General features: G+C 34.5%; 1 protein-coding gene across 4 annotated transcripts in view; it reads left to right on the top strand.

Annotated features, from left to right (window-relative positions):
* Window positions 1-16,705, top strand: part of LOC125671154 (DNA-directed RNA polymerase III subunit RPC8-like) — a 46,857-nt gene extending 30,152 nt beyond the window's left edge. For 2 of the 4 annotated variants that reach the window (XM_048906657.2, XM_056163251.1), the window contains exons 7-8: window positions 7,762-7,879; window positions 15,504-16,705. In XM_048906657.2, the coding sequence (XP_048762614.1) occupies window positions 7,762-7,879; window positions 15,504-15,554 (169 nt within the window). In that variant the 3' untranslated portion in view covers window positions 15,555-16,705. Of the gene's footprint in view, window positions 1-7,761; window positions 7,880-9,053; window positions 9,127-13,487; window positions 13,527-15,503 lie in introns of those variants that run through there. The other 2 variants (XM_048906656.2, XM_056163252.1) reach the window with 2 other exon arrangements.
* Window positions 16,706-16,934: the final 229 nt, after the last annotated feature.

The following is a 16,934-nucleotide window of genomic DNA, read 5'->3' on the forward strand; positions in this document are numbered from 1 at the left end:
CCTGGAAAGCAAACTTCTGTACAATTTGAATTTATAAGGTTTACGAAATGAGTTTTATGGTAATTTTCAGGAGGAAACACAGTTTTCTGATTTATCTATTTTTTCATACATGTAATAAGTGAGTGAAAATTATTTTTATTCCTATAATTGACTCCACACCATCCAAAGAATTAGCACAGCAAACAAAACAACAACAAAAATGATATCAAATGATATAAAACATGAGCCGGAGGGGGGTCTCACTTCTAGAACTGAAATCCTATCCTCAAGCCAACATTAATAGTTACACAGTCAGTTTGGGACATAATACGGAGTCCTGCAGGAGATGAAGCTGAGTCCCAGTATATTTCACAGCCTGGATGACTGTATTATGTCCCAAATTGACTGTAACAAATTTATCCAACTGAAGACATTTAGATTGATTGATTGTATATTGTTTTATGTCCCTCTTAAGAATTTCTCACTCATATGAAGACGTCCCTATTGCCGGCGAAGGGCTGCAAAATTTAGGCCTATGCTTGGCACTTACGGCCTTTGGGCTGGAATAAATCTTTATCGTGCCACAGTCGCATCTTACGACAAGCAAGAGGTACTGAGGACCTAGCTATTCTTACCCAGATTCCCACAGGACAAAGACATATAGAAAATGTTCAGATTTCAGTAATATCTTCAATAAATATTATTCAGTTATGAAATTAAAAACGATATACATATATCGCATTGAATATCGTGTAATCACAATATCAAAACTTCACAGTTAAAGATATGAACAATAAAATTGACTAAGAAAACCACGTACATCATTAAAACTGTTGACAAACATGTACATTGAAAGCAAATACAAAAGCTACAGTAGCTGTCAGACCAATACACCCCTGCACAGAGACAGTACAGTAGCTGTCAGACCAATACACCCCTGCACAGAGACAGTGTATTGAAATTTCGGGGTGTCATGTGATTCCTAAGTGACATCACAGTTGTCAAACTCTGATGGCAGTGTATAGAACAGTTTGGGACATCATGTGATTCGTTTTTGTCCAATCTTATATCTACAATTTAGTCTGAAGCCAGGTAAAATGATTTATTTTACAGAAAGTAAATCATAAAAATTACATGGAAAGGACAGGGGTGTTTTTGTATCAAATTACGATGTTGTGCTCATCTATTTTGATATCCATATTCTTCAGCAGAGATGGTCCTCAACAAAGTTGAGTATATACATGGTGTGTTGAGAAGGATAAATGAAGACTTTTATTTTATTATTTATTAGATAGATATTTTATATATATTTACACACACATGCAAGCCTTCTGTACACATGATATTGAATTAAAACACATCCAATGGTCTACTTATCATTCGTAACACATTGTATTAATTTGGTAGTAAACAAAGCTTTAACATTTGTCATATAGTACTTTGTCTAATGATTGGAGTCTGATTGTAAGACTGATGTAAGTTAAAGGCCATGTAGGGATATGTTATCTGTCAGACAGAAATATTCTCTGTCAAAAACCCAGAAAGAAACTAAATGTATTCATAATAATTAAAGAGACACTACAGCTCATTTTGCGTAAAAATCATGAAATCACAATTTTCCCAGCGCTTTTTCAATATTTGTTGCATTGTTGAATGTATGAACTTTGCGAAATTAACACTTATTTGAAGTCAAAAATTCTCATTTTAACGTAAAATTGAATACTTTTTGATGGCCTATACAAAAAAATATCGAGTCTCCTCCTTTCGGTCTTCAGACGCATGCGCATAGACAGTAAACAGTGCAGCATGTCGTCCATGAGAGAAAGTGTAGTGGATAGATCCAGAATTTTGACAGATTCTGTGAGAAAAGAGGTTAAAATAAAATGAGATAAAACTCATATGTGAAATAAAATTGACCTTGCGATCAGTATGACTGTTGGAAAACAAAGGGCTAGGAGAAACGATTGTAACTCAGTGGTGGATCTAGGATTTCTGAAAGGGGTGTGTGAAAATCAAATATTAGCCAAAGTAATCGGCTTTCTGGGTGCAAAATTTGGATTTTCACTCACAATTTGTGGCGAGAGGGAGGGGGATCCTGCCCCCCCCCCCCCTAACTCTGCCATTGGGACAAGCCGCGAAGAAACTGTTTTAAAAGTAAGTGCTATTTTTATCTGAACACGACACGTGTTAGTTGTAAAAACATCGGTCAATTGGAACATGGAAGGGTTTCTGTTGAAACAATGATTTATATAATTATTTATTATAAGGAGCAGGGAATAATCTTATACTTGAAAGGTGTGGACGCCTTTGAAGGGGAATTCACAAATAATTTCCTACACAACACCTTTGCTGTCATTCAAAACCACGTGATGTAAATAAGCATTCAAAAGTCCGAGTCAGCATGAAGAAACCTTTGAATTCCGCACGATCTTCAAAGCGCATTTAAGAGTAAATTGTTGCATCCCAATTGTTCAAAATTGTCAGTATCGATATGATATTTATCATTTTATCAATACGTGTTTTCAAAAACACTTTATTAAAATGTGGAAAATGAGCTGTAGTGTCTCTTTAAGAAAGAGAGATTGTTATAATCTTCATTTGGTGTCTTCATATTGAGATGATAGTTGAAGAAGTTTGTATGGATGTCATATAAATATTGGGGCATCAACTATTCCCCATTCATTTTCTGTTTAATCTTACTAACAGCATCCTGTATTTCACATATATCTGGTCAACTAGAGATTATATTTATGCCCCCCTTTAAAGAAGAGGGGCATATTGCTTTGTATCTTTCGGTCGGTAGACCACATGTTGTCCACTCAATATCTATAGAACCATTCACTTCTCATATGTGGGTTGGTTACGAGTAGAAAAGGACCCCTATTGATTTTCAGGTCAAAAGACCAAAGGTTAAGGGTCAATCAACTCTGGACATAGGAAGATGCTGTCCGCTCAATATCTTGAGACACCTTTCCTTGACATACATTAAACTTGGTACACTTTTACATTGTGAGGAGTAGATGAACCCTATTAATTTTGAGGTCACATCAAGGGTCAAACTGGACATAGGAATATACTGACCACTAAATGTTTAGAGAACCCTTTGCTTGACAGATATCAAACTTGGTGCACTGGTACATCTTCAAGTGTAGATGACCCCTTTTGATTTTGGGTCAAAGGTCAATGTTCAAACTGGACATAGGAATATACTGTCCGCTCAATGACAACTGAACATAATAAAATACTGTCTGCACAATATCTTGAGAACCTTTGCTTGACAGACATTAAACTTGGTATGCTGGTACATCTTCAGAAGTAGATGACCCCCATTGATTTTGTGATCACATGGTCAAAGGCTAAGGGTCATATTGGACAGACATGAAACTTACATGGGTAAATTGTAAGGAGTAGATGACCACTCTTGATTTTGAGGTCAAAGGTCAAGGGTCAAACTGGACATAGAAAGATATTGTCTATCTTGATAACCCTTTGCTTGACAGACATCCAATTTGATAGACTGGTACATCATAAGGAGTAGATGACTCTTATAAAATTTGGGTTCATATGGTCAAAGGTCAAGTGTTAAACTGGACATAGTAATATATTATCTATATTTTAAGAATCATTTGCTTGATTTACACCAAACTTGGTGTACTGGTACAGCATAAGGAGTAGATTACCGCTATTGATTTTTAGGTCACATGGTCAATCCACTCTGGACATACATGTAGGAAGATATTGTCTGCTCAATATTGGCTCTACTATCAATTAGATGATGCATGTGTATAACTCTTTTCAATTTTACACAAGGGGGGATATATGTTTTACAAACATTTCTTGTTCTTGTTTTATTTTAATGTCACCAATTCTCCAAGTTTAATTATTTGAAGTTTTTCTCCATGCCTGTCTAGATAAATTTAGTCTTCAAGGTGAAATTGATCGTAAAATTTGTTGTAAAATGTTGTTCTTCATGGTGTGATTTTATTTAAAAGATAAATAATGACTGCTTGATGCCTTCATCTTTAAAGTCAGAAATGTACCAACTCAAAAGGAAAGAATTCAACACAAAAATATAAGAATATTGTACTGTGCACAAAATTAATAAACTACAATCAAACATGTTCCAATCTAGATCTATTCTAGAAACTCTATTTTGTTTTCTGAGTAAAATATATACATGTATTCATTCATGGTTTTGTCTCATTTATCAATGTTTTCATCATGATTATGTCTCGTTGTATAAAATTTTCATCATATGATAGCTCTGTCTCATTGTATAAAGTTTTCATCATGGCTGTGTCTCATTGCATTAAAGTTTTCATCATGACTTTGTCCCATTGTATTAAAGATTTCATCACAGTCTCTTTGTTTCTAAATAAATTTTTCACAATAAACATAAAACTACATTTTTGTGGCCTTAGAACCCAAAGCCCTGTATAATAGTCCAGCTCTTTAGTCTCTATACAGTGGTTCTTTGCTGTTTTTGCCTCCACTATGTTGTATATTATCTACCAATTAGCTTATACACTGAAAGGGGTATCGTGTTCACCCTACATCATGGGAGTTCTGAGAGAGATTAAATCTCATTGGGCTCAAATTGTATTGATCAGCAGCAGCCACATAAACTCCCACTAATGGCTCCATTCTTCAACAGTGCTATCACTTTGACATTGTCCTGACAGAGTGCAAGGTACTAAATAGTTAAACAACATAAAGACCTGTCTTTTTTCACCAGATCTCCTTCCTGTCTGTTGGACAGTGTGCTAATTAGGGCTGGTGGGTGCAAATGGGGGTCATTAGGGACAAGTATGATACAGGACTAAATGGGGTCAAAAGATCATCTAAAACTAGGTATGAGAGTGCTTCATTTGATGTATAAAAATAGGCAGTTATTATTATTAAACTCTGTTTGATGCTGCCTTATTGCCTGAAACACAGTGACTGGGTAGGTATTCTGATACATCTGACCTTGTTATATAGTCCCCAAGCACACATTTTACTAGAAAAAGGGTAGGTTGATCTATATGAGGATGTTAATTGATAGTGTTAGTTTATCATCATAAATCTTTGGGTAAAAGGGTATTTACATATGTACTAATTAACTTTTCTTGTTGAATTTATTATTTTTTTCAAGTCACGATTGTGTCAGAAAAATAATATATATATCATTGCCTGTCTTTGATCACAGACACTGTATGACAAGGCCCTGTCTGCATTTGATTATTGGAAAACTGTATTTTCTTACTATTATGATTTCTCTTTTGTGTCTATCTTACCTGAATGTTTTTGAATACTGGCAACTTTCAGTTGTGCCGTTTATTGAACCAAAGGTATTGATAACTAGAAATTAAATGAAAAGTATAAACTTTTGCATCTCATTCAAAAAACCTACTCAAATAGGGTCAATAATGAACATCAAATTTTTTATGCAAGAAGCTTCGATGACTTTAGAGTAGAAAAGGGTTTGTGAATGCAAATTTTTATAGGCATCAGATAGTAGATATTATCTCAGAAAGTGCAAACAGACACAAGCAATATGTGTTGATATATTTTATTTGGCGATAAAGGGCACGGCTGATTAAAGTATCAAAAGCAAACAAATCAAGTTCAAATTGTGGGCTGCCTCACACAAATGGCAAGCCCCAAAAGCATCATATCAAAGTCAACATCAATTAGGGATGACCTTGACCTTGGGAGATGCAGAGGTCAAAATCAAATTCAACATATGACCTTGACCCTAGGAGATGCAGAGGTCAAGGTCAAGATTCAAACACATCAAACAAATATAGCCTTAAGCCTGGGAGGAGCAGAAATCAAGGCCGAATTTTCAAATCAAATGTAATATTTTTCACATGTACATAATATGCCGCTCGTTGGGCAATGTGCTCATCCATCACACCAGTCATTGTTTCTGTATCAGCCGCACCGACATTTATATGGAAGAGTGTAACCTGAAAGATAAAAAACAAGCACAAGCAGTATCCTGGTTTCAGAAGAAAAAGCAAAGACAACAGAACAATTCAGGGTGGGTGGGTTTGGGTTTGAAAATTCAGATATAAAAATACAAATTCTTATGAAATAGGGGAACACCAACCTGTGTGTAGCAGTTATAAATGGAAAAGGTTGATTTAATCCTAATATTGCCAAGGGAAGTAATTGGAGACCAATGAAAGACAACTCAAATGGTTTGCAGCCTTCAATAACAGCATCTTATGTGAACATGCGTATCACATAGATGCCAAATTGTAGTTATCACTCGCTGGAGGGTAACATAATCACTTGTAAGTTCCAGCAAATTGTGAATGCAAGAATATTTTTTTATTTAGAATTAATTCACATCAGTGCATCAAGTTTCCTTCAAATTCTTGCCATCCAAACCTTTGTTTGATTTTTTAATTTCCTTTAGTTTTTTGCTAGATCTGCTGTTACTTGCCATTACATGTAGTTTGGATGGATGAGGTTTATAGTTGTCATATTACCAATATCCAAACAGCAAGTAGGTCAGATATTATTAAGATGACACATTGCAATATTTTTATTCAAGTGCCTCTGTCTCAGGAATTGTTTTTTTTTAAATTGATCTCATAATAGGTTTTCTTTTCTTTTTGAAAAACAGATTTAACAAATTTAAGCTTTGATTACCAGAAATGACTGAAGCATGTTTCTCAATTGAAAAACGAATTAGGTACGTGTATCTGATATTTGAACCATATTTCATTTAGAACAGCTAGAGTAGAAGTTATTTAAAGATTACTCAAGAAAATTTGTCATAAACATTTTCCTCTTTGTCAGAATAGACCTAAATATGATGAGAACCAAATTTTGCTTTTCGGAGACTTGAAATATCATGTGAAATCTTTTGTGATTTTAAAGTAATATGCGATATTTTTCAATAAGATATATTTTTGGTGACATTTCAGGAACAATTCACTTATATGTTGTATCCTATCTTGTTTCTACATAAAAACTTGGGTTATACACCAGGTCTCTTTTTTTTCCCAGGTCGTTACCTTTTTTTGTCTTTTAACATAGGCCTTTGATATTTGGCATGTGTGGTATGTGCATGGGTATACATGTACCTAGCTGCAGAACTGTAGCTCTCTGAGAAAATATTGGGACAGATCAGAGCAGAACTGTAGCTCTCTGAGAAAATATTGGGACAGATCAGAGATCTGTCCCAATATTTTCTCAGAAAGCTACAGTTCTGCAGCTATAGGTATACCATGATATTAAGACAGTGTATCGTGTGACATTTTTGATGATTTTTGACCTTGACCTTTTCCACTTTAAATTTAAAAAAAACTATGGGAAATGGAAGGGGAGACATTCCAGTTTTAGTGTGCTAAAACAATTCTCCCTAGTTAAAGATTTGAAATAAAAATGTTCTAAAACCAAAGAAAATGTAATAAACAGAAAAACCTTTTTAGTTGGATATGTAATGTCATGAGTAAGACAGGATTTTAAAAAATATTTTCACAAGTGCTTCATGCTTTGCACTCATGAAAATAAAAAAATTATTCTGTCTTACTTGTGAAATAAATTCCATATCCAACTACAAAGCATTGAATATCCTCTATGTGTGAATCTTATTCACAAAATCACTCTATCTGTGAAAAGTTTCAAACTCCATGAATAGCCATACAATTATGTCAGTGGATCTCTTCAAACTTTAGATAATGTATCAGTAAATCAAAGCTTTCCATACACTCTCCATCAAAATAAAGTACAAATTTGGGCCTTACGATATGTAATCCTTTTAACCATGAATATTTACATTTTTAGATTTCGTGTAGTAGATGAGGTTTTTGTGGACACCACTCCCACAGGTCCTGATGGTACAGCAAATCAATCCTCTGAAATCAAAGATACCGAGACAAAGAAAACGCCATATACCATAGTGGTAAGTCACAAAGAATATACCATAGTGGTAAGTCACAAAGAATATACCAAAGTGGTAAGTCACAAAGAATATACCATATTGGTAAGTCACAAAGACACAATATACCTTAGTGGTATGTCACAAAGACAACATATACCATAGTGGTATGTCACAAAGACAACATATACCATAGTGGTAAGTCACAGACAACATATACCATAGTGGTATGTCACAAAGACAACATACCATAGTGGTAAGTCACAAAGACAACATATGCCACAGTGGTAAGTCACAAAGACAATATTATATACCATAGTGGTAAGTCACAAAGACACCATATACCATAGTGGTAAGTCACAAAGACAATACCATATACCATAGTGGTTAGTCACAAAGAATATACCATAGTGGTAAGTCACAAAGAGTATACCATAGTGGTAAGTCACAAAGACAATACCATATTGGTAAGTCACAAAGACACAATATACCTTAGTGGTATGTCACAAAGACAACATATACCATAGTGGTAAGTCACAAAGACAATACTATATACCATAGTGGTAAGTCACAGACAACATATACCATAGTGGTATGTCACAAAGACAACATACCATAGTGGTAAGTCACAAAGACAACATATGCCACAGTGGTAAGTCACAAAGACAATATTATATACCATAGTGGTAAGTCACAAAGACAACATATACCATAGTGGTAAGTCACAAAGACAATACCATATACCATAGTGGTAAGTCACAAAGACAACATACCATAGTGGTAAGTCACAAAGACAACATATGCCACAGTGGTAAGTCACAAAGACAATATTATATACCATAGTGGTAAGTCACAAAGACAACATATACCATAGTGGTAAGTCACAAAGACAATACCATATACCATAGTGGTTAGTCACAAAGACAACATATACCATAATGGTAAGTCACAAAGACACCATATACCAAAGTGGTAAGTCACAAAGACACCATATACCATAGTGGTAAGTCACAAAGACAACATATACCACAGTGGTAAGTCACAAAGACACCATATACCATAGTGGTAAGTCACAAAGACAATACCATATGCTATAGTGGTAAGATAAAAGTCTAATGTTCAAACTTAGATTATGATTGGTTAAACTCTGAAAACCTCAAGTAACTATAGTATCATTTATTATTTAAAAAAATGCAAGAAGATATCCAACATCAGTGCCATTCTCGGAGTGTCCAGTATGATTTTATCGTGACTGAAATCATCAACACAAGGTGACCTTTACAAATTAGATGAAACAGTTTTGCTAGCATGATAAGATCAATTCTCCAAGGCAAAGTACAGTTCTTATTATCAGAGTGCTTTCACCTTAAGCTCATTAAAGACACTCCTGACATTCAGAAGTCTGTTAGATACAAACTTAATAAGTGTTGACTAGAACTTAATATTAATGGAAGATAATTCAAAACATACTTTCTCTTTTCATTTGAAAGAAATTGAATCAACATTTAAACAAAATCTTTATATCAAAATAATCAAAGAGACTTCTTTTTTTTTGAAGAAGCACCGAAGCTGATGTGCCCATTAAGTTGTAAAATGTGACAATTTCACCTTTTAAGACATTTATGCATGCACTCTAAATTGATTGTTGTGTATCTTGGTAGCATAGTAGAGTAAAGCTTTAGATTATGTTTGTGATACTTTTAGTTCAGCTGGGATTTTAATTTTTCTGCTGATGCTTTTATATATGGTGAACCAAAGCTATTTTCAAGTATTTGCAATAATGAAATATATGAAGTACATGACTGATATCAGTTTGATCATGGTTCATGCATACCATGCCCTTTTGTTTGTTGCCAGGGAAATACTAATTTTTTACCTTCTGAAAGAAAAGGGAAGGAAACCAACACATTTTTGAGTTTGTGCAAAGTACTATTAAATATTCAAGGATTTCTTTGCTAAGATTAAAAGCAGTTTTGTATATGAAACGTGATTAGATGGTAGATAAATTTATATAAAATCTTGTTATTTGAATAGTTTTAAATCATCAACTTGGTGCCAAATACTGTTAGTAATCATATTTAGTATTTAACAATTAAAGGTAAAAAATTAGAAATGTTGTGTATTGGTACCTATTTTAGTGGGATTCATATTCTAGCCTTGTAAGTGTAGAGGCAGGAGTTTTGATACAAGGTTGTGTTCTAAGATATGAAGCTACAGAAGCACTAATTCATGATTAAGGCAAATACAATGTGTCACCTCAGATTGTGCTCATGATAGATAGATAGATGGATAGATGGATGGATGGATGGATAGATAGAATTGTTAATGATAAATGAACAGGAAGTGCAATGTAAGACAGAGGGCTATAAATACTTCCAAAGGATTAATATACTAATAGTAATGATTGGTTTGTCAATCACCAAACCGTACATTTCCTGCAATTTGCTATCAGTGGATCAGTGTTTTATTCATTCTAATATGGAAATTTTCCGTTAGTTTAATGATACCATTTACATAATTAATGAGTGTACAAGAAACTGTCAGAAGCTTCCATATAGGGACAGACTGGGTGAATGGAGGAATTAAGATAAAAGAACGAGGAGGGCAAAAGGGGTTGGGAGGAGGAGAGAGATAAAAGGAAAGGGTAGGAGGAAGAAGAGACAGTAGGGAGGAGGAAGACAGAGAAGAGATGGGAGGAGAGAAAGGTTCCCTTTCTAGATATCCAGTCCATTTTTAAGTTTATCTCTTTGCATTGAATAATTAATTGTAGCTATGTTGCTAATGAAGATAAATGAATTGAACATAAATTTTCCCCAAGTGTTATGATTATTCCGTTATCACACCAATATTAAATAATAGCTGTAATTTTGCTGATAAGAAATTGGTTGCCATTCTGGGTTAATATGCAGCATTTTTTCACAAGATTATGAATGGCATTTAGATGAATCATTATAATGTACTCCGTAATCAAAGTTAAGGGGCTGTTAAGGATTCACAGGTTCTGCCTGTCTTTTAACACAATCAAAATTAAGGGACTGTTAAGGATTCACAGGTTCTGCCTATCTTTTAACACAATCAAAGTTAAGGGACTGTTAATTAAAGATTTACAGTTTCTGCCTGTCTGTTAGCAAATTATACTTGACACAAAGTTTGCTTATATCCAGATTGTGTGTCATGACTTTGAAGCAATTTTATCAAGGTCCAAGGTTCTAGTCCCAAAAGGACATCTTTCATTATCATATACTTATGTGACTAAGTCACACTTAACTTACAGTATGGTGAATGGCATCGAGATGTAAGGGCATATTGCCAGGATGTCCAGTCGTCAACATTCCACTTTCTTTGCAATATTTCAAGTACTGTTCAAGCATTACCATCAAATCTTTTATAAAATTGATTTTCATGATGAATTGACAGTTTCTGTAATGTCTATCAGGAAAAACAGGGATGATGGTTACAAGTTAACATTCATGTTTTATAGGAAATGGTTTTTAAACATTAATTCAATCATCAGATGATCTGTAAGTTGAACTTCCATATTGAAACAACTATAGATGATAAGTTGATAAGGGATCTATTTGCTCACCAAAATCAACACATAAAACATAGAGAGCAGCTTTGGATAACAACATTTTTCTATTATACACAGTTGAGCTTCAGTATCTCAAACACAAGCGATATCCCGAATACCATGGATTTGTTGAAGTGATTTGGATGCCCCAACCACTTATTCTTGAAGTATTTTACCCTCGATATATAGAATCCTTGGATATCTCTAAGTTTTTTTCTCGGTCCCATTGAGTTTGAGATAACGAGGTTTACTGTATCTGTACTGGAAAGATAAGTCTGTGATATTGGCCTGATTAATCTTGAGAAATTGCATCACTTTAGATGCTGTATACTCCAAATGACTGTAAATACCAGAGACAACATATGTGAAACTGGATTGGACATGGTCTCTTCTATGAAATAAAAGATGGTTTAGTCTTTGAAAGCTTTAAAATTTTGAGTTTTATGGTTGCCCAGAAAGGCTGTTACCATACATAGTCATTTTACGTGAAGATTAAAGAACTTGTAATTACATCAGTTGTAAGAAATGCAACCCATAAAACAATCCATGACCTTTAATTTTTCATCCTTGTATGAATCACATCGTCATATAGATGTGGTACAAGATCACTCACTAAGATTGATACATTGTAGATATAGACCTACGATAGCATTTTCCTATTATTACTCTTAAGGAGGTATGCTACACCAGAGAAATTTGATGTAGATGAAAAGTGTAGGATATGTACAAAACTATTTTGAATTTGAAAATTTTCAAATTTACTTTATTTTGTCAAAAAATACAGTTTTAGTAGAAGGTAATCTGAAAAAAATTTAAAACCCCTGCTGGACTCGAACCTGAGACCTACAGTTCAGCAGTCGGTATTCTAACCTACTGAGCTACTCGGCTAGGTATTTAGATGGAAAAGGAAAAGTCAAATATTGCTGATATCGATTTTGTTATCCATGTTTTTAAAGGAAGTCAGCCATTATGACGATGTAGAGTACTACCTTAACTCTAGTCTCAATTGATAGTTTTGCAAGTTTTTATTAGGTCACCTGGCTGAGTCACTCAGGTGACCTATTGCTATTGGTCTGCGTCCGTTGTGCATCGTCCGTTAACAACTTCTTCCCAGAAACTACTGGACCAATCTTGGTATGTAGCATCTGTAGGTGAAAGAGACCGGAAATTGTAAATTTCATTAACACCCCCACCCACCCTAAGGGGCCTTAATTTTGGGTAAAAACTGTAACATTTATGTATTTCTTTAAAAATCTTCTTTGATCCTGGGCATTTAGTAGAGAAAGTGAGTATATAGTAATGATGAGTGAGGAAGATTCTACCAATATTGTAAATTTGATGATCCCAGGAGTAGGGGTTTTTGTATTAGGGTAGGGCCAAACTTAGTATATAGTATTTATGTGTAAGTTTGCTGATACTGTATAAAATCTAAATGCATACTTCAGAATAGCAGAAAAGGATGTACAAAAAATGGTGAATTTCACAACCCAGGGTTTTGACTCTAGGATGGGTCCAAATTAGTCCTATCTTTTAATGTTTTAATGTTACTACACCTATCATTATGTGAAGCCTTTCAGCAGTGTATGCACTTTTGAGGGCATTGACGTCTTAAGAACACATCTTGTTTTGTACTGTTGCTGAACATTAGTATTTAGCTTAGATATTCGGAACATTTTTTCTAGATTCCATAGCCCTTGGGAGTAGTGATATCTTTTCACTAGTACTCAGGTGACCGATAAGTCCTGTAGGCCTCTTGTTACAATAACAAATAACAGTTGATAATAAGTTCATCAAAACACTGAAGCTTATGTCAATCATAATGAATAATTTTATTTGATAACTGTAAACAATAACGAATCGATAATTTTTTAGCCTCATTGATCCTTGGGTAGGAAGGGGGAGTTTTATGCTAGGGCAGAGCTCTTTGTTTCATATAGTGAAATGCGTTATAATTTTTAGCTCACCTGAGCTCAAGTGAGCTTTTCTGATCAAAATTTGTCCATTATCTGTCAGCTCTGGTGACATTTTAAACTTTTCAGAATTCCATCTTTTTTTCTCCAGAACCTTTGGGCCAATTTCAACTAAACTTGGCATAGAGTATCCTTGTACAAATGAGCATGGAGGCTTTTCACCACGGTGGCCTAGAGGTTTGAGCGTTTGCCCCGCATGCAAAAAGCCGAGGTTCAAGCCGCGACATACCTAAGTCGTTAAAACAGGTAGTGACAGTTTCATCACCAAACACTCGGCATCAGGTGTGAATGTCACGGGTCCTTGGAGATGACCTTAAAAACGGATGTCGTGTGTCACAGTAGGTGTGGCACGCTAAAGAACCCTCACTGCTCAATGGCTGAAAGCGCCAGGCAAAGGCCTAGATTTGAAGCCCGGCCTTCACCGGTCTTGGTGATGTCTCCATATGAGTGAAAAATTCTTGAGAGAGATATTAAACAAGTTACAATCAATCAATCATTTATCAAAATTGAGAAACTCATGACCCATTGCACAGGGTTAGGTTCCAAGGCAAGTTAAGGCTGTATGGATCATATACATGCAGTAATAAGCATTTAAAAATCTCCATGAAAAAATTCTTCATTATACTCATAAATATCTAGCATTGACACTGGTTGCATAGTTATAATAAGCTGGAAAGGCCTCGAACAAAATTTTGAAAATCCTGATCCAATATACTTGTTTCAGCTAGGTCATATAGTTATTTTAATGGAGAGACAGTTGAAATTCATATTTAGAACAAAATTACTTATAATTGGACACCTTTTTGTGACCCCAATCTAAGGTGGGGGGTTTTCAAGCTCACTGCATGATAAAACTGTAAAGAATTTGTTAAGGCTATAATGATTGAGAAATATTAAAGAGACACTACAGCTCATTTTCCACATTTTAATAAAGTGTTTTTTAAAACATGTATTGATAAAATGATAAAATTCATATCGATACTGACAATTTTGAACAATTGGGATGCATCAATTTACCCTCAACTGCGCTTTGAAGATCGTTCGGAATTCAAAGGTTTCTTCATTCTGACTCGGACTTTTGAATGCTTATTTACATCACGTGGTTTTGAATGACAGCAAAGGTGTTGTGTAGGAAATTATTTAAATTTCCCTTCAAGGGGGTCCACACTCACCTTTCAAGTATAAGAGTATTCCCTGCTCCTTAAAATAAGTAATTATATAAATCATTATTTCAACAGAAATCCTTCCATGTTCCCATTGACCGATGTTTTTACAACTAACACGTGTCGTGTTCAGATAAAAATAGCACTTGCTTTTAAAAGTAGTGTCTTCGCAGCTAGTCTCAATGGCAGATTTAGGGGGGAGGGGGGGACAGGATCCCCCCTCCCTTTTTACGCCACAGATTGTGAATGAAAATCCTAATTTTGCACCAGAATGGCCGATTACTGTGGCTAATCTTTGACTTTCACACCCCCTTCGGAAATCCTAGATCCGCCACTGAGTTACATGGGTTTCTCCGAGCTCTTTGTTTTCCAACAGTCAAACTGATACCAAGGTAAATTTTATTTCACGTATGAGTTTTATCTCATTCTATTTTCACCTCTTTTCTCACAGAATCTGTCAAAATTTTAGATCTATCAACTACACTTTCTCTCACTGGACGACATGCTGCACTGTTTACTGTCTATGCGCATGCGTCTGAAGACTGAAAGGAGGAGACTCGATATTTTTTGCATAGGCCATCAAAAAGTATTAATTTTTACGTTAAAACGATAATTTTTAACTTTAGATAAGTGTTATTTTCGCAAAGTTCATACTTTCAACAATGCAACAAAAATTGAGAAAGCGCTAGGAAAATTGTCATTTCATGATTTTTCCGCAAAATGAGCTGTAGTGTCTCTTTAAAAGAAATGAATGTCACTTAACTTTTGATCACAAATATCAAAGCAGTTTCATTAGTTCTTGGAGTTTTAAGAATGCAACTTTTGAAATAAGTTTTTTTCCATATGATACTTAGGTGAGCATTATAGCTTATGGACCTTTTGCTCTAATAATCTCATTCAATAGAAGGTTGTGCATACACTTTTCATCAAACTTATTTCCACAGGGATCAATAAGTGAACCAGGTTTAGGAATGTTGTCGTGGTGGAACTCCTGATACCGTTTCCACTTCCTGTGGATTTCAGTGTGGAAAGCTACATCATCTTATGACGTTTCATGACAGTGCAAATGATCCAGAGGTTCTGATGGGAAGGTTCAGGATGTATGGAATCTGTGCAATGGATCAGTTGCTCATCTCATATTTATATATGTTGTCAAATTATGAAATTATGTTGAGTATATTTTTTCAGTGTCAGATTTTATATGCTTTTCTTTTTTATTGAAATTTAAAGGAAAATACATTAAATCTGTGTTTGGGTATTATGGATTATTGTATAATTAAATAATTCCAAGCTTTCTGTTTGGCTGAGATTCAACAAAGCAGGAAAAAATATAACATTATAGTCTCCACATTGAGGTGAATATTTTTATTTTGTTTTTCCTGGAATTTTCCAACACCAGACCAAACTATTTAATCAGGATTTCCAAAATTGATAAGTTATTGTTTATAATATTTTGGCTGCCCTGTGAAAGCTTGGGATTTCTAATCACTTTCAACAAGGTCTTACACTTGAACTGTATACAAATGTGGATGACCTGGTATCATTTTGTGACCCCAAGCAGCCAGTTTTGAATCATTCAATCGTATGATAAAACAATTATTGACATTTCATAGATCAATACAATGATTATAATATCATTCTATGCAAATGCCTATCTAAATCCATTTTACCCCTCTGATCTGATCATTGGTAAAATTGAAAGTATGAATAATGTCAACTCAAATTTTACGTAAATGAAATTATTAAGACTATCAAAGATAATTCATAAAAATACATATGCCTTTTTAAAAAAAAAAAAAAAAGTATAATATGTATTAGTGCAGCTGTTCTTGCTATTTTCTGTATGCATTCTGATCCAATTATTTGAGGTATGATAAAACCCCAAAGTCTATAATTATCCAAGGAGATTTGCTTCCTCTGTTTCTGTCTGCTTATCATGTTCCTATGTGATTTTCTCAAGAAAATTATTTTGTTATAAAACATGAAAAATTTCATATTGAAGCATGTGGAATGGTAACAGACTATGTAATTGCTTCTGACGTGAAAGAAAAAAAATCCTGAGCCAAAAATTAAAGGTTTTGTATAACATGGTGTCTTTGATGGTACTTCTAATTTTCTTTACCAAGAATAAAGCCCTGCAGGAATATTGATGACTTCTCTTGTAAATGGTAGAAAGATGGTTTTGCACACTGAAATTGTTTCCTTTTCTTGGAATGAGGGGCTTAAGTTGATAACATGAGGAAGAGACAAAAGATGCTGATTGGAATTGATAAGCCAGATAGATTTTTGCCAGCCTCTGAAACCACTAATGAATAGATGAAAATTGTCCCGTTCTAATAGATCGATGCCTCGACATCTAAACTTGTTATTGAATA

Source organism: Ostrea edulis, chromosome 4 (genome assembly GCF_947568905.1).
Source record: "Ostrea edulis chromosome 4, xbOstEdul1.1, whole genome shotgun sequence".
NCBI classification, from domain to species: Eukaryota; Metazoa; Mollusca; class Bivalvia; order Ostreida; family Ostreidae; genus Ostrea; species Ostrea edulis.